Source organism: Hyperolius riggenbachi, chromosome 3, assembly GCF_040937935.1.
Source record: "Hyperolius riggenbachi isolate aHypRig1 chromosome 3, aHypRig1.pri, whole genome shotgun sequence".
NCBI classification, from domain to species: domain Eukaryota; kingdom Metazoa; phylum Chordata; class Amphibia; order Anura; family Hyperoliidae; genus Hyperolius; species Hyperolius riggenbachi.
This window is the reverse complement of record NC_090648.1, coordinates 433,350,307-433,369,449: the sequence shown is the minus strand read 5'-3', so window position 1 is coordinate 433,369,449 and position 19,143 is coordinate 433,350,307. Positions and strand designations below refer to the sequence as shown.

Here is a 19,143-nt window from a genome sequence, read left to right as displayed (position 1 = left end):
TTGTCTCTGTTCTTATGCGTTTGCTGTAAGTAACTTGAGAATCACTTCTATGTTTTTTGCAGCTCATGAAACTCATAATTCCGAAGCATCTCCTGGAACCTTCTCAGCGATTATAGAAGCCAACAAGAGTAATTATGATTTTCTTATGAATAATAACTATTAAATGACCCCAGTAGGAATGATCAATAATAATGCAAATAATTGTCTTTACATTCAAATTTAATGTAAATTATATGCAGCTTTAGTAAAGCAGAAGTGGTGATCATGTGACCATTCTGACTAGATCCTCCAGACCCTGGAGCGTGGTAAACAGAACTAAGAAAAACTCCCCTCTAACCAGCTCTGTAAAGGGTAAAAGTGACTTGAGCGCTGAATTTTTAGGTGCATAATAGTGCTTGCCGTTGGGGGGAAAGTTGGATGGAGCATCATTACTTACCTACAGGGTACTGCTCCTTTGGCCCCCAGCCCGTGCTGGAAGCTTCCGCCAGCTTTATAATTGCTGGCGTTGTCACACATGTGCATATGCAGCAATACATGCTGGGAGATATACATCTCCCGGCATGCATTGCTCTGTATGTGGGCGTATCACACTGCCGTAGGTAATTAATGATGCCCCCCTTAAATGGCACACACCATTACAGACCTGGAGATAGACGGTGATTCACGTAAGAAGGACAGAAATAAGGAAAGATCTGGAGAGGTTTAGCACTGATAAAAGAACAGATTTTCTAGTTCAAGTTGTATTAGAAGTTTAAAATAAAACAACAACAAAACAGTTTTTTAAGTGCCTGTTTTGTGGTGTCCTCTATCTTTCAACATTGATCAAAAGTCTGCTTACACCCATGTCTTCGAGCTTGAGTCCAATCTCAGTGTAGATCTCTCTCAGTCTAAATGTGGCCACACACCATAAAATAAAAAATATATTATTCAAAGGCAATTTGATAATAAATGTTTGGTTGTACAAAAAAAATCACCACATTTTCCTTTTTTATCGATATAAGTCAATCAGGAGTGGATAATTTTTCTGTTAAATTGTTTTATGAAAATAGAATGGTGTAGGATAGATTGTCAGTTTCTCAATATACAGAGACCCAATTTCTAAGTTTTCAATTATTTTTTCGTTCATAATTTAGTGAAAAGTGAACACATGTATAATACATTAGTCAGATTTTCCAAATATATCAATCAATTAGAAAAAATTGTTATTCTTGAATGGAAACAAAATCTAAGAGATTGTATTGTGTGTGTGTGGCCACCTTAAACACTTGAGGACCACAGTGCTAAACCCCCCTAAAGACCAGGCCATTTTTTGTGGAAATTGGCCACTGCAGCATTAAGGCCTCGCTGCATGGCTGCATAACTCAGCACACAAGTGATTCCCCCCCCCCTCATTTTCTCCCCCCCCCCCCTCCCAACACAGCTCTCTTTTGGTGGGGTCTGTTCACCCCCCTAGTGTTTATTTTTTTTAAATAAAAATTTGTGTCTTTATTTTCTTATAATTTTTTACTATATTTTTATTTATTTTTGTCAAACCCCTCCCTCCCCCCAGCCAGCCAATCCTGGCGATCAGCTGTCATAGGCTTCTGCCGATCACTCACTAGTGTCCCAGGGGGGCAGCCGTGTCACACCGCTGTCCCCAGTGCAGCGCTGCTGCAGATCGCAGTGCTGTACACAGGTATTAGACAACGCTTTCGCCGTCTAACAGTCTTCAAGCGATGACAGCCTCTGGGAGACTGAAGCCAAGCGGAGATGCATGCGCATCCGCGCGTGCAATCTCCTGCAGTAGTCGGCCCCAGGACTTGACACCAATTGGCGTTAGGCGGTCCTGGGGCTGCCGCCGCGATCACGCCCATTGGCATGACGCGGTCTTAAAGTAGTTAATGAAAAGCCTGAGGTGGGCTCATAAAGTGAAAAAAAATATGCTACCTGATTCAGGAGGCTGAGCAGATCAGGTAGCTGCCAAAACCACCGCTCTCCGCTATTCCTTTGGGCCGCACTGGCCCACTTTCACTTTTGTGACTTTTGGGTCACGACGCTGCAGGGAGAGAGATATCTCTCTCCCAGCATGCAGGGAGGTGGGGGAGCAGCAGGGCATGTGGCCAGGGAGAGAGAGATGCCCAAAAACCCTGCAGGAATGCCCCTGGTGGGTGTTTTGAACAGGAAATCCCTCTTCTCTATATACCCTCCAAGACAGCGAGAAATAGTGTCGCTAGTTTTAGGGGGCTGTAGTGTGGCGGTGGGGGGACAGAGAGGGGCAGTGCAGGGACACAGAGACATGTTATGAGGCAGAGAACATGCCTCTGTGTCACATCTGCCCCGCAAGGAACTGCCTCGGGTTCTCTTTAAGATGGTTAGCCCCCCACTCTGGCCCAAGCCTGGCCATTTACCTACTTTCTATGCCAACAAGAAATAAGAGGCAGTATGTAAATTTTCCTCCAACAGAACCACAACATCGGTAATGTCCAAAATAGTTTGTTAGCCTTTTCCGATGTATCTAAAGCGAGAACTAAAGTTTTGGATGGAGTTGCACTCTAATGGTTGCCATGTTACTGGAGTGTGATTCAGCATTCCTCCTCTCCTGTAGAGTCAGAGGAAGGATGGGAAGTCTCAGAAACCGGTGAAGTCACGTGACCACCACTTCTCTCATAATAAGATAAAAAAAGAATAGTGTATTTTGTCTGGTAGTAGCTAACATTGATCAGCCACACTCAGATATTTTCCTTGTATTGGACTAATTACTTTTCTTTGTTACATTTAGACCAAAGTTTGTTGACGCAAGGAGGTGACATGCTGGTGCCACCTGGACGTAGTGCCCTCCGTTATGCAGGCAAATGGCCTAGTGCTGCCGATGGGACTGTGCCTGTTCCCTACGCCCTAGACCCAGCTTACAGTGAGTAATTGCCTCTTCCTCATCTTATAATAACACCTTCATTGCTTGGTGGCAACACAGCTGAATAATATACATCTGTAATCTGTTATAAATCACCTTTTTGCTTCGACACCAGCAACTTCGTAGAGTTGCACCTCACAGACTGTGAGATAACTTGACTCTCACACAGCAATCATTATTGACAAGACAAGACAAGACAAATAACATTTATATTGCGCTTTTCTCCTTGCGGACTCAAAGCGCCAGAGCAGAGCAGCAGCCACTAGGGCGCGCTCTATTGGCAGTAGCAGTGTAAGGGAGACTTGCCAAAGGTCTCCTACTGAATTAGTGCTGGCTTACTGAACAGGCAGAGCCGAGATTCGAACCCTGGTCTCCTGTGTCAGAGGCAGAGCCCTTAACCATTACACCATCAGCCACCTGGAGATAGACCAATCTCAGGCTTCTTCATTGTACAAGTTATTTATTCAGGAAACAGATATACAGATACAGTTCGTCATATCTTAGCCAAGCAGATTCTTGCCTTGCGTTACAGCTGCGTGATTACCTTCCGGCTGAAGATAATCAGGTCCTCTTATGTCTATCCTACGTTACATCTAGACTAACTATGTACAGCATACATTATATCAGATTACATAAAGAAAGGAAATAATTAGGGGTTCCAGTGAGCATATAGAGAGCATGAAAGTAGGAATAAGAATGCGCTCCGTCGGCCCATCCGGCCCTTTAATACTGACTAGGAAAGAGTTAAATGTGACCTCATCTTAGCCATCCCCCAGACCCGACTATTGGTTTAGACCCCTCGTGGTGTCATAATACCCACCTACTCGATTAATATTCCATGATGCCTTTCACTTATATACAAGAATATTTTGTATACAAGATATTTTGTAAATATGGCCTATGTTGATTGTTCTCGTAGTCCATTTGTCTGGGGCAGTGTAGGCCTGTGGCCTTCCTTCAGGAACAGGTTCTCAGTATCTGCTTGTATCATGTGCTTCAAGCAGACACTGAGATGCTTCTGCCTGCATCACGAAAACCTCTATTTAAAGGAATACTCTGCGAACAAGCCTTTTACCTAAAACTCAGTCCAAATAACTGAGGCCTACTTAAATTATAACAATTCATGGAAACTTTGCCTAAGTAAAATGAGTTCTATTCACCCACCACCTTGATGTGGATAGTTTAGCCCTTGATATGGGGGAGGACAGAGACATTTTGGCCTGCACTGGTGATGGAAGTGGCGAAAACGGATGTGTTCACAGTCACCACGGTTTTGGTGGCTAGGTCTGAGCCAAGCTACATTGCTTACACTATTGAGTACATTTTGCTCTACAAATATCGCTAGATTTCTGGACCACTAAAGCTTTTGATCTACTTGGGGTGGGGTAATATGTAGGTTCCAAGCGGTACTTTTTGATGAGTAGGAGTATACTCCATATATTTCATTATCAAACAGGGTTCCATTTTTAGGTATTTGAAGCACACAAAAAGTGGACCTGAACTCAGAACTTCCTCTCTGCTATAAAAGATATGCAACAGCATAATAATCTTTAAAGAAATACACTTCTTTGTTACAGCTTACAGAACTGCTGCCATAATTCTTCAGTGTCTACTTCCTGCTTTCATGGAAGCAGACAAAGGGTTAATGTCCTGTGTTTACATGTTAGCTGTGTCTGCCGAGGACTGTCAAATTTCTGGGCTGGCGTAGCTGAGAGATCAAATTACACTTGTGATTACTTACAGGTGAGGAGAAATTAGACAGGCTCTTCTCAGTGCTGGGCCGAAATTACGCATGAGCGTAATTACGCATCGTAATTCAATGTAAATTTACGCGTAAGCGCTACGCGTAAATTACGGTCTTACGCGTAATTATTTACGCGTAAGCAGTAGAGTGGTATCGTAATTACACTGTCTACCGTAATTGCTAGGTATGCGTAATTTTACGAACACTTACGCGTAATTTTACGCGTAATTACTAACGTAAAAACTCCCCTTTTCTAAGAGTAGCCAATCAGTCAACATCCTAAGCAACCAATAGTATCTTCTCCCGCCCTTCAGTATAAGCGTACGTTTTGACGCATACGAATGATATGTACGCAATAACTGTCACATTGACGGCTATTGCGTACATATCGTCCGTATGCGTAAAAAAATACGCATTAATGGGTATTACAGCACTACGCGTAACATCGTAGTGTAAGCGCCTACATTACAGTATCCTTACGCTAGCGTAAAATTACGCGTAATGATCCGTAAGCGTAGATTTTTCCATTATGACCAGCACTGGCTCTTCTCTCTAAAAACACACAGGTTGCATTTATCTCAGTTTTCCTTGTGTCATGTGCAAGAGTTCAGGTCCGCTTTAAGTAGAAGTACACTAATACTCCAACTGGTAACTTTCTTTTACATTTTTATGCAAAGTTCCCAGACATAGCTTGGTTTTGTTCCATGAATAGAGCAAAGACTTGAGTGCAACATGCATGGCTCTCAGAAAGTGGTCAGAGTCTCTCTTGTAATGGTTGACCCCATTCACCATGTCATCTTGTTTCCACTTCCTTTCTCCCCAGATGGCTACCAACTTAACTTGTTCAAGAGGGCCTTTGATGAGTTCCAGACTTTGACTTGCATAAGGTTCATTCCTCGAACAACAGAGAATGACTATGTGAACATTGTGAATGGAGGCAGGTAGGTTGTTGGCTGTCTCCTGAGTCATTCTCAAGAGAGAAGCTTATGTCGAGTACAGACAGATGAAAGAATAGAGGACATGTATATAGCATAGCAACCCTAGGAAAGTCAGGCAACTTCACCCATGCCAGCTATTAGCTGACAAATACTTCCAACTCTCACCTTGGTCATAATAAAATGCATAAAGAGTTGATGAAAGGTCAGTGAGTAAGAATTAGTGCTAATGCAAGTGTGTCTATAATCCACATCCACTTCAAGAACGTGTCTTTCAATCTTTCAAAATCCAGGACACATTGTGTTTGTTTAAAAAAAAGAACACTTCTCACAGTTGCTGCACATCTGCTATTTTACTAACCTTCCAGCAACCCTACTATGTTCTGTAACGAACCATGCAAATCATGCAAGCTTTTTCCACCCAAAAGCAAACTTTTTTTTTCAATTCAGTCCAGATTTACTGGATAACTTATTTCTGAATGCAGTCTGTCCTATTCTGCTGGGTTTGGAGTCACTTCCTCATTGCTTTGAATTCAGTAAGTAAATTGCTGATGCCATACATGTTCTTAAAGTGGTCTGAAGGTTAGCATTTCTACTTTGCTCTAAAAGATTCCTCACAGCTTCAAAGCTACTATCCCAGAAATGTTTTTAAGCAGAAATGGTTAAACAAAGCACTTTTTCCTGCTATTCAGCTTCAAATACGCATCCAAACTGGAGATAACAGTATCATTGTTTGCATTCCAATGTTGATACATGTGTGTAAACACAGTGTAACAAGTGAAAAGGAGCTCTCTGTGAAGCTCTCTGTGCTTCAAGCACGCAAACAGCTCAGAACAGCTAATTAGAAGATGTTAATATATAATAAAAAACAGTTTGAATAAAATGCAATGGCAGGTTTCAGGGCAAGATAAACTACACTTTGGATACTGACTATCCTGACAATATAGAATGCTTCACTGTCATTCCAAACAAAAATAAACAGCCATTATGCTCTGTGGCTATCCACTACTGAAATAGTAACACATTGTGCTGTGCTCTATCTTTAGCTGTACCTCCTACGTTGGAAAAATTGGTGGCGGCCAATTCATCTCTCTGGGTGGCGGCTGCATGTACAGAGGGGTTGTCCAGCATGAGCTTGACCACGCGCTGGGGTTCGTCCATGAGCACATGAGAGACGATCGGGATAACTATGTCACCGTTTTGTACCAGTTTATTGCGCCAGGTAACACAGTTCTTTCAAGGTGTATCTTATGACTACTATTTAACCAGGAATGGCAATAACATTGGTTATGTATACATTTTACATAATGCTTCTCCTTGTCAATGGCTGGGAAGATAAGAAAAGGAACCAAATAGAAAGGAGGCAGAATTTGATAGGCCAGAATGACAATGTGGCCATTTATTGATTCATTACAATGTTTCAGGGTTGTCCATATTCAATTCATCATCCAAGCTGACACCAGGGGGTGGAGCAATAAGTCTCATGCAAAAGCGGAAGCAGGTTGTGGCAAATGTATAAGACATGCCTTGGCTATAAACATAATAAAAGACTGTGGTACAAGAGAATGATATAGTAAGAGAGGTGTGGTGAGAAAACAGCATCTGGGGAAGGAGCAGAAGAAAAAGAAAACAATATATCAACATGTGATAACAGTACTGATACTTCATCAGGAAGAAGTAAACTCTATTTCTTGCTGGCCACACCTTTCATCATATGTGTCTGTATATGCCCTCTGTGTCCATATTTACAGTCCACCTTCATTATGTGCTTCCTCTTTGTTTGGCCCCGCATGGCATCTTAGGCCTCCCAAAATAAATGTAGCATGTCAAAATTCTAATGTAAACTCCCCACACCCTGCCCCTTCCCAATCATCACTCTGACTCTTATACCCACCTTCCATATTTATTGCTTTACAGGAGACATGAGGTGAGAAAAAAAAGAAACATTTTACTCATCTGGGACTTCTTCCAGCCCCTAGAAGTCTATCGACTGCTCTTCTCCAAGCCACCGCTTCACCCTCTGTAAGATCGTGACCCATGACTGAGTTGGGATCTTTTGCACATGAGAGGACACGCCATGCGCCTCTCGTGATCACGTTCCTGTAGCTGGAAGTACTCTGTGCTTGTGCAGTTCAAAGAGACTTGAAGTGCACAAGCGCAGAGCGTTCCTGACCATGTGAAAGCGTTCACAAGAGGGGCGTGGCCTGCCTGCGCAGAAGATCCCAACCCAACCATGGGTCACGATCTTAAAGAGGGCAAAGCACAGCAGCGTGGACAGAGATAGACCTCTAGGTAACCTGTACTGCATCCACATAAGGGAACATATTTGCTAGAGTCCTATAATAAAGGAAATAGGCTGAAACACTTGTGAAAGAATAAGAACAACCATCTACATAAAAGAAATTAAAATTGTTTGTTCTTATTGCAGAGTATTATTCTGCTTATAACAAAATGAACACTGATGACCAAGGCTTGGAGTATGATCATTCCTCAGTGATGCATTATGACAAGTAAGTGCATTCTGCTGTGCCCATCATCAAATTACTACTGATCAGTGATGAACATGCAGTGACATCTTTACATGCTTTTGTGTTTTGGTCAGCACTTCCTTTGCCAACACTTCAGGCCAGCCCACCATGGTTGCCAAACCCGACCCCAACATACAGTTTGGGCAAAGAGATGGACTGAGTGTTCTGGATGTCTCTAAAATCAACCGCCGGTATAACTGCAGTAAGTATCTGTAGTTGTGGACCCTGTAAGGATGATGTGTCTGGCTGACTACCTGGAATAGATTGAGCTGTAATAGACTGGGTCATATTAATTTTACTCTGTTGGTGAGATCCCATCGCCCCACATTCCAGAACTCTCACTACATTTACATAAGCTGCACACATGTAATATATACAAATAACCGATCTGGCAGAATCTGTTACCATATTGTTTTGACCATAAGACATACTTTTTTGCCCCCAAAAGTGGGAGCGGAAAGTCAGTGTGTCTTATTGTCCAAATACAACAATTCCACCGGTGTAAGTTGTCCCCCTACACGTGCTATCCCTGCTGTGTCCTCTGTTCCCCGCCACAATTGTCATCCCTGCTGCTCCCTCTGTCTCCCTGTGTCCTCTTCTGTCCCTGTTGCCAGTACTTTTGAGAATGTTCCCTTAAGACCCACTGAGCCATCCATTCGTTCCCTTAAGACCCTCAGAGCTGTCTCCTTAACCACTTTACCCCCGCCCGTACGGATTTCTCCGTCCCTTTTTCCATCCTTTAACCCCCAGGGACGGAGAAATCCATACTTTCCGCGTTCCCGACGCTGTCCGCGCTCCCGCTTGTAAACACGCCGCCCGCCGCTAGTAAACACGCCGCCGCCCGCTCGCCCGGAGATCAATGAACGGGAAAATCCATTCCCGTTCGCTGATCTAAGCCCCACAATGATCCGCTGCTCTCCTATGAGCAGCGCGATCATTGTGAGAAAAAACTCACGTGTCCAGCCTCCTTATACTTCCTCCAAGCTTCCGGAAGGACGCTTGGAGGTCGCATTAAAACAAAAAGTTACTGTGGCCATCTTGTGGCCAAATAGTAAACTACACCCTACACATTTTTCACATACAAATAAATGACTTTTACACAAAAAATTAACTCATTACCTCCCACACTCCCCATTTTTTTTTTTTGTAATTAAAAAAAAATTCAAAAATTTACAATTCAAAAAAATACATAAATAGTTACCTTAGGGACTGAACTTTTTAAATATTTATGTCAAGAGGGTATAACACTGTTACTTTATAAACTATGGGCTTGTAATTAGGGATGGACGCAAAACTGAAAAAAATGCACCTTTATTTCCAAATAAAATATTGGTGCCAAACATTGTGATAGGGACATAATTTAAATGGTTTTATAACCGGGACAAAAGGGCAAATAAATTTCATGGGTTTTAATTACAGTAGCATGCATTATTTAAAAACTATAATGGCCGAAAACTGAAAAATAATTATTTTTTTCCCCCACATTTTTCCTATTTTCCCATTAAAACACATTTAGAAAAAAATAATTCTTGGCATAATGTCCCACCTAAAGAAAGCCTAATTGGTGGCGGAAAAAACAAGATATAGTTCATTTCATTGCGATAAGTAATGATAAAGTTATAGACGAATGAATGGAAGGAGCGCTGAAAGGTGAAAATTGCTCTGGTGCTCAGGGGGTAAAACCCCTCAGTGGTGAAGTGGTTAAGGCCCACCAAGCCATCCATCCATTAATTTAAGACCCACCAAGCCGCCCCTTAAGACCCACCAAGCTGACCATCCAATCCTTTAAGACCCTTGGAAGCGCTGTGATTGGCTCCAATGACAGAGCCATGGATCCACCTGAGAGACCATCGACTCCTGTCAGCATGCAAAGGAACTGTGATTGGCTCTTGTTCCAGCAGCTGATATGCCGGCACTTGTCTAGTGGATGATGATTGGAGCCGCCGCATGCTGCTTCGAGCACGGCAACAGCTGGGATGGTTCGGTGGGTCTTAAAGGATACCCAAGGTGACATGTGACAGGATGAGACAGACATGGGTATGTACAGTGCCTAGCACACAAATAACTATGCTGTGTTCTTTCTCTGCCTGAAAGAGTTAAATATCAGGTATGTAAGTGGCTGACTCAGTCCTGACTCAGATAGGAATTGACTACAGTGTGACCCTCACTGATAAGAAATTCCAACTATAAAACACTTTCCTAGCAGAAAATGGCTTTTGAGAGCAGGAAAGAGATAAAAAGGGTCAATAGTTAATAGATTTTAGCTCTGGCATACTTCAATGAATGTGTCATTGAGCAAAAACAACAGTTAAAACTTAAAAAGTAGACTTAAACATAAAATAAAACTGTGGAATATCTTAAAAAGTCTTTTTTAGGAGAAGGGAGATAGATACAATTGTTTATTTCATTAGTTTATTTTCGCCTCGGGTGCACTTCACGAGGATGGCTTGATGGGTCTAAAAGGAATGGATGGATCGCTCAATGAGTCTTAAGGGGACGGCCTTCGCGGGTCTTACAGGAATGCATGGACGGCTCTGTGGGTCTTAAGGGAACTTCTGCACGGCTCGGTGGGTATTAAAGGAATGGATGGATAGCTCGGCGAATCTTAAGGGGATGGCTCGGTGGGTCTGAAGGGGATGGATGGATGGATGGATGGCTTGGTGAGTCTTAAGCAGGGATGCTCAAATCTGAATTCGGGTGAAACCCGGATAGTTGCTATTCGGATTTAACCCAGATACCTGTGCAGGCTGGGCGGGGGGGGGGGGGGGGAGGTCAAGCTTACCTGTCTGATGTCTTCTTCGGTCCGTCCCTCGGCGCTTCCCACGATGCCGAGGGACGTACAAGCACTTCCTCCTTCCGGGTTGAAGGAGGAAGTGTTTGTAGTCACGTGATGCGCGTGGACTGCATCGTGGGAGGCACTGAGGGACGGACCGAAGAAGACATCAGACAGGTAAGCTTGACCCCTCCGCCCAGCCTGCACAGGTTTACTGGGTGAAATCTAGATAGCAACTATCTGCGTTTTACCCGAATTCGGATTTGAGCATCCCTGGTCTTAAGGGACTATTCTTTAAAGAACTGGAAAAAGGCAGGAGCCACCACTTCCAATAGTGTCTACTCTCACAAGCAATCCTGTGTCTCTGATTGAACTTCAGAGGACAGAGGAGGACACACTGGGAAAGAGGAGGACACAGGAGGAACAGAAGAGGACATGGAGGGACAGAGGATGACACAAGGAGACCGAGGGGGACACAGGAGGGACAGAGGAGGACATGGGGAAAGAGGATGGCACAAGGGGACCGAGGAGGACACAGGAGGGACAGAGGAGGACACAGGGGGCAGAGGAGGACACATGGGGACAGGAGGGACAGAGGAGGACATAAGGGAACAGAGGGGAACACAGAGGGACAAGACGCCCTTATACCATGGACGCACCTGGTTTACTATATTTTTTCCAATGATTTTTGTTGTTTAAACCTAGCTCTTATAATCTGAAAAATACAGTACTTCAGATGAGTGTAAATGAAACATCTGTAAAATGAGAACTCCCTCTACACATGGGATGACTAATGTTATAAATCTGCTTTCTTCACAGAGTGGACTCACTCATTGCTCTCCCTCTCTTTTTCAGATGTCTGTGCCAATTTGCTGAACAAGGATAGTGGAGTTTTCACATCAGCCAATTATCCCTCTCCTTACCCCAACAATGTTAATTGTGTTTGGTTGATCAGGACCCCAACTGGACAGGTAATTGCATGCAGAAGGAGGAGACACCCAGGGATTTAGTGTAAGGCCTATTTATATGGGCTTTAATTCAGTAAATGCTTATTTTGGTTGATCTGTAGCTTTAGTTAGGGAGAGGGGTGCATAGTAGACTGATTAAAAGTAGAGAGAGAAAGGGATAGACAAGGCCGGATTTATACTTTTTCCACCCCCAGGCCAAGTATGAAGGTGCTCTCTTTCCATCTGCCACAATGCCCCTCCCATTTCATATGTAGCTCCCTCTTCCATTGGTATTATCTATGTACTGCAGACCACCTCTTTCATGTACTTTTGATGACCCTTGGGCATCAGCTTCCATGTTTCATGTGTTGCTCCCCATTTGCAGCATTCTATTTTATATGTAGCAACCCCTAGTTTACACCCAGGTTCCCCCTTGGGTTGCAGCCGCCCCAGGGCCCATGCTTTTGTGGCATTTCCAGAAATACAGCCCTGGGGATAGAGGGAGAAAGAAAAACAGACTGGGATGAGTCTTATTTCCAGATACCATTCTACACTCAATCTCCGCTCTGCTAACAATATCCTTTTGTCTTCTTCCTACTCCTTCTTACAAGACTTCTCTTGATCATCCCCCCTTCCCTGGAACACTCTCCCTCAACACATCCGGCACTCATCCACACTTACAATTTTTAGGCGCAATCTGAAAACTCACCTCTTCAGGCACGCATACTCTCCTATCTAGGACACTAACCACCATTTCTACCACTCCACACACAACTTCCCTTTACCTAATGTCCTAAACCTTAAACGTTTAGACTGTAAGGCCTTTTGGCCAGGGCTCTCTTCCCCTTTTGTCTCACAATGCTGTTGCAATAATTCCTCTTTCTGGTTTGGCTATGCTGAATTTCAACCCCAACACTAATCAGCCTCATAAGAGTACAAATACATAAAATATATGTATTTCTGCACTCTATCTCCCCTCTTTGCTCTCTCATTATCTTTCCCTTTTTTTTTTAACTTTCTCCATCTGACTTTCCATTCTGCTTTCTTTCTCTCATCTGCCCACGCTGTCTTTCTCCATCTCTCTCTCACTCTTTACTTCTTCCTCTTATTAATTGATATAGCGTCAGCATCTTCCGTGGCACTGTAGAATAGCATACAGGGTATACAATACAACAGTTGATACAAGACAAGAGGGTATAACAGCTAAAGCAGTGAACAAATTAACTACATATTTTACACAGGAGTGGGAGGTATGAACACCCATTGGGTGTACATATCTCCCACCCCTGTGTAAAATATGTAGTTAATTTGTTCACTGCTTTAGCTGTTACACCCTCTTGTATTGTATCAACTGTTGTATTGTATACCCTGTATGCTATTGTACAGTGCCACGGAAGATGCTGACGCTATATCAATTAATAAGAGGAAGAAGTAAAGAGTGAGAGAGAGATGGAGAAAGACAGCGTGGGCAGATGAGAGAAAGAAACCAGAATGGAAAGTCAGATGGGGAAAGTTAAAAAAAAAAAAAAAAAAAAAAAAAGATTGTGGAGACAGATGGGGAGGGAAAGATAATGAGAGAGCAAAAAGGGGAGATAGAGTGCAGAAAAACATATATTTTATGTATTTGTAATCTTATGATGCTGATTAGTGTTGGGGTTTAAATTCAGCATAGCCAAACCAGAAAAAGGAATTATTACAAGAAACACAACATAACATGCTATGCAGTGACCTCCTCCTGACCCTATCCACTTGTTCAGTGCTGAACAGCGGCGCTCGGGAGTATTCTGGAGTTCCAAATTTAGCTATGCCAAATTCCAGTACAAACACTTATGGTGCCCATACACGATCCGATCGGACACGTGGGAAAAATCTTAATATTCGATCTAACAGAATAATCGAACTTAATTATCAGATAGAAAAAAATTGTGCCATGTATGGGCACCATAACACTGATATATTCTGCAGCCCTTTACAGAGTGTATAGTCTTGTAGCTCTCAGTGGGGCTCAGAGTCTAACTTCTACCACTGTCATCCATCCATCACAGTCTAAGGCCAGTGTTAGGGGAAGTCGATTAAGTTATCTGTATGTTTTGGGATACACACACACACACACACACACACACACACACACACACACACACACACACACACACACACACACACTTTGGCTAGGCAGTAGGAGATATAGAAGAAAGAGACACAAAAGTAGTTGGTGCTATGATAAAATTAGCTCTATATGGTTTGTGCATTAAATAGTGGTTGTCGATTGTAGTAAAAAAAAAAAAAAAATCCTCTCCCCTGCTTACAGCTCTCTGACTTCTGCATTGGGGTCCAAGATATATATATATCTCATTGGTGGAAACCAAGAAATAAAATTAAACGCTGATAACATCTAAAATCTAAGAGAATATGAAAAAAAAAGATGCTAGATCTGACCAATTTAATAAAATGTAGCTCATTTGCAGATTAACGCATCAACAGGAATGTGTAGATTCCTCCTCCGGCATTTAAAACTTTTTATTCAGCTACATACATTCAACTCCATGTACTTAAGCCCCTAACAAATTAGCCACCCAACCTCCTCTCTGCTTGCACAACCAGCCTCCACCTTACCAATTCTTCATGTTCACAACCACCCGAAAGCTTACACTTTGTCTGTCTGCACAGACCTCCTGAATTGTACCCCTTCTCTTGCTGCAGTCAACCAGAACTTTGCCCCTTCTCTGTCCTCACAGCTTGCCAGAACTTTACCTCTTCTATGTCTGCATAGGCACCTAGAACCTTACACCTTCTTTGCCTACACCTCAGGTGTCAAACTCCAGGCCTGGAGAGCCAGATCCATGCCAGTGTTTAGGATGGACTGTGAAAAAGAGTAATGTGTTCTACATGATAGACCACACCTTTCCTGGTTCAGATCCATCAATTAATTTGAGCTGTGTCAAAAATGTGTGAGGACCTCCGGCCCTCGAAGGACCGGTTTGACATCCCTGGACACAATTACTTAGAACGTCATCCCTTCTCTGAACACAGCCATCCAGAACTCTACTTCTTCTTAGCTTGCTTAAAGGGATACTTAAGTCTGAGAAAAAAAATGACTTACTCACCCAAGGCTCCCCTCAGCCTCCTGCAGCTGAACGGTGCCCTCGCCGTGTCCCTCCGATACACCTAGACTCGCCGGCGGCCACTTCTGGTTTGGCCATCACCGGCCGACAGGCTGGGAACGCGGCTGATTATCCGCGTCCCCGGCCGCAATAGCGCCCTCTATAATGCTATTGCGGCTGGGGACGCAGGTAATCAGCCGTGTTCCCAGCCTGTCGGCCGGTGACGGCCAAACCGGAAGTGGCCGCCGACGAGTCCAGGTGTATCGGAGGGACACGGCGAGGGCACCATTCAGCTGCAGGAGGCTGAGGGGAGCCTCGGGTGAGTAAAAGTCATTTTTTTTCTCAGCCTTAAGGTTCCCTTTAACCAATATGAGCTTCACTTCCTCTTAGTCTTTACAGCCATTCTCTGCTTCCTCATTCACACGGGACTAACTAATCCTATTCTGCCAATCGTATGACCTTTTTTATGCACTGTGTTTACAAATTTTGTTATTCTTCATTTATGGTGATCTTTTTCACAAATATCTGAAAAACAAGGATTTTAACCAGACTTAATTCCTGTTTGAATCAAGTCTTTGTCACACTATGGTGCTATCTGTGTGGAGTGTCTTACAGAAGAATACAGAAGAGTTTTAACAAGTAGCTATAACAATCCTAAAAGTTGTTTTCTATGTCTTTCAGGTTTCCCTGAATTTTGTTGCATTTAATCTGCAGTCCTCTCCTGGCTGTACAACTGACTATATAAAGATCTATGATGGCCCCACCAAGTCTTACCCTGTGCTGCTGGATAATGTGTGCGGCAACAGTCCACTTCCCCAAATCATTGCCTCTACCAATCAGATGCTAGTTGAGTTTGTTACGGACAGTGACTCCACCGATGTCGGCTTTAAGGCCACATATAATTCAGGTAAGGGTCTATCTACATATTTTTTTTGTGCCTTTTTTCTTAATTGAGAGGCAAGACCACATTTACTAACCCAGTTCTGGTGTCTTGGATTTTTTGGGCCACAAATATTGTTGGTTGTGTTTTGGGTGGGTTGTTGGCTTATGTCAGGCAAAAAGGATTATCTGCTCAGACACTGAGATAGTATAAATATTAAGATAACGATGCATTTAGGTTCTTGAAGTGGAGGGGGAGGGTAATAAGGCAGAAGCAGCCGCGCAGCAAGGTCATCTCTGGTCTTCATGTCAGCATGATTGCTGGTTAGTGGAGGAGGTCAAAGAGCACAATTTCCATCTTACATCACTAAAGGGCAGAACTGGCTGATTCCGTAATGTGCTGTGTTTAAATTGGATACGTTGATGACATTTAATATAGCTGGTGTCTACACCCACTGTTCTTTGGCAATCACAGTAGAAATGTCTAAGAGAAGAGACAGTGACTTCCCATAACACACTGGAGGTTTCCCTGCTGAATTTCTTCTTGAGCAGGATTGTAATTCATAATTTTAAACCCCCCAAAAAAACCTTTAATTTTGTAGTGTTTACATCTTATACTGACACTGCTGAGTTATTTTCCTAACAGTTCCATGTGGAGCAAATTATTTCTACCCTACTGGAATCATTGCTTCTCCTGGGTATCCTAACAACTACCCCACAAACATGAATGCCTGCAACTTCACCATCACTGCGCCTCCGGGAATGAAGGTAAACATAAACACCTCCTGTTTAGACATGGAAGTGACCTTGTCAGTGTGGAAAACTCTTGGAACAGGGATGAATGGATTTTTTTAATACTGTCTGCTGGTGATTAGGCATTTTGCATGGAGATGGGTTGTCATCCTAATTAGTGTTGGGCGAACATCTAGATGTTCGGGTTCGGGCCGAACAGGCCGAACATGGCCGCGATGTTCGGGTGTTCGACCCGAACTCCGAACATAATGGAAGTCAATGGGGACCCGAACTTTTGTGGTTTGTAAAGCCTCCTTACATGCTACATACCCCAAATTTACAGGGTATGTGCACCTTGGGAGTGGGTACAAGAGGAAAAAAATTTTTAGCAAAAAGAGCTTATAGTTTTTGAGAAAATCGATTTTAAAGTTTCAAAGGGAAAACTGTCTTTTAAATGCGGGAAATGTCTGTTTTCTTTGCACAGGTAACATGCTTTTTGTCGGCATGCAGTCATAAATGTAATACATATAAGAGGTTCCAGGAAAAGGGACCGGTAATGCTAACCCAGCAGCAGCACACGTGATGGAACAGGAGGAGGGTGGCGCAGGAGGAGAAGGCCACGCTTTGAGACACAACAACCCAGGCCTTGCATGAGGACAAGAAGCGTGCGGATAGCATGCTTTGTACCACCATGCAGTCATAAATGTAATAAAGATAAGTGGTTCAATAAACAGGGACCACGCGGCAACGCTAACCCAGCAGCAGCACACGTGATGGAACAGGAGGAGGCGCAGGAGGAGAAGGCCACGCTTTGTGAGACACAACAACCCAGGCCTTGCATGAGGACAAAAAGCGTGCGGATAGCATGCTTTGTACCGCCATGTAGTCATAAATGTAATAAAGATAAGAGGTTCAATAAACAGGGACCACGCGGCAACGGTAACCCAGCAGCAGCAGCAGCAGCAGCAGCACACGTGATGGAACAGGAGGAGGCGCAGGAGGAGAAGGCCACGCTTTGTGAGACACAACAACCCAGGCCTTGCATGAGGACAAAAAGCGTGCGGATAGCATGCTTTGTACCGCCATGTAGTCATAAATGTAATAAAGATAAGAGGTTCCATAAACAGGGACCACGCGGCAACGGTAACCCAGCAGCAGCAGCAGCAGCAGCAGCACACGTGATGGAACAGGAGGAGGCGCAGGAGGAGAAGGCCACGCTTTGTGAGACACAACAACCCAGGCCTTGCATGAGGACAAAAAGCGTGCGGATAGCATGCTTTGTACCGCCATGTAGTCATAAATGTAATAAAGATAAGAGGTTCCATAAACAGGGACCGGCAACGGTAACCCAGCAGCAGCAGCAGCAGCAGCAGCAGCAGCAGCACACGTGATGGAACAGGAGGAGGCGCAGGAGGAGAAGGCCACGCTTTGTGAGACACAACAACCCAGGCCTTGCATGAGGACAAAAAGCGTGCGGATATAGCAGCAATGCTTTTTGCCGCCATGCAGTCATAAATGTAATACAGATGAGAGGTTCAATAAACAGGGACCGGAAACGCTAAACCATCCCAGATGTTCATCGGTCATGTTACTTGGTTGGGGTCCAGGAGTGTTGCGTAGTCGTTTCCAATCCAGGATTGATTCATTTTAATTTGAGTCAGACGGTCTGCATTTTCTGTGGAGAGGCGGATACGCCGATCTGTGATGATGCCTCCGGCAGCACTGAAACAGCGTTCCGACATAACGCTGGCTGCCGGGCAAGCCAGCACCTCTATTGCGTACATTGCCAGTTCGTGCCAGGTGTCTAGCTTCATGCCCGGTTTCAGGTCCAGCGGTGCCAGCCACAAATCCGTCTGTTCCTTTATTCCCCTCCAAATTTCCTCCCCTGTGTGCTGCTTATCCCCAAGGCAGATCAGCTTCAGCAACGCTTGCTGACGCATGCCAACAGCTGTGCTGCACTGCTTCCACGATCCTACTGCTGCTGGTGCTGGGTTAGCATTTCCGGATGAGGTACAGCTTTGAGATGCGTTGGAGGAGAAGGAGTCAGAGAGGTAGGTGCTGCTGTTGTTATCCAGCTGTTTGCGGCGTGGGCAACACCCGCGCCGTAGCAGGTGAGGAATCGCTGCCAGGCTCCACAAGGTTCACCCAGTGCGCGGTAAGGGAGATGTATCGACCCTGGCCGAACGCACTCGTCCAGGTGTCAGTGGTGAGGTGAACCTTGCAGGCAACGGCATTCTTCAAGCTTCGGGTTATTTAGCTGACCACGTGCTCATGCAACTCAGGCACTGCAGAGCGCGCAAAGTGGTAGCGGCTGGGAACCACGTAACGTGGGATGGCCACTGACATCATGCCCTTGAAGCTGTTTGTCTCCACCACTCGATATGGCAGCATTTCGCAGGCCAGAAGCTTGGCTATGCTGGCTGGCTGTTACTGCCACGGCCCGGGGGTCATTTGCTGGCAATTTCCTCTTGTGCTCAAACATCTCAGAGACAGACAACTCAACCGTAGCGCTGCACACCGAAGGGCTGTTGGTTGTTGTGTTTGATGAACACTGGGAGACCTCAAGAGCACTAGTCCGGAAAGTGACAGTGTCAGCATCGTCTGATGTTTGTGA

At 44.3% G+C, this 19,143-nt stretch overlaps 1 protein-coding gene across 1 annotated transcript in view; it reads left to right on the top strand.

The window, feature by feature from the left end:
- LOC137562387 (embryonic protein UVS.2-like) overlaps window positions 1-19,143 on the top strand; it is a 71,952-nt gene that overhangs the window by 38,114 nt on the left and 14,695 nt on the right. Inside the window, exons 2-10 of the mRNA XM_068273724.1 lie at window positions 63-128; window positions 2,759-2,890; window positions 5,458-5,575; window positions 6,616-6,791; window positions 7,998-8,079; window positions 8,172-8,299; window positions 11,726-11,841; window positions 15,600-15,825; window positions 16,444-16,565. Of these exons, the coding sequence (XP_068129825.1) occupies window positions 63-128; window positions 2,759-2,890; window positions 5,458-5,575; window positions 6,616-6,791; window positions 7,998-8,079; window positions 8,172-8,299; window positions 11,726-11,841; window positions 15,600-15,825; window positions 16,444-16,565 (1,166 nt within the window). The remainder of the gene's footprint in view (window positions 1-62; window positions 129-2,758; window positions 2,891-5,457; window positions 5,576-6,615; window positions 6,792-7,997; window positions 8,080-8,171; window positions 8,300-11,725; window positions 11,842-15,599; window positions 15,826-16,443; window positions 16,566-19,143) is intronic.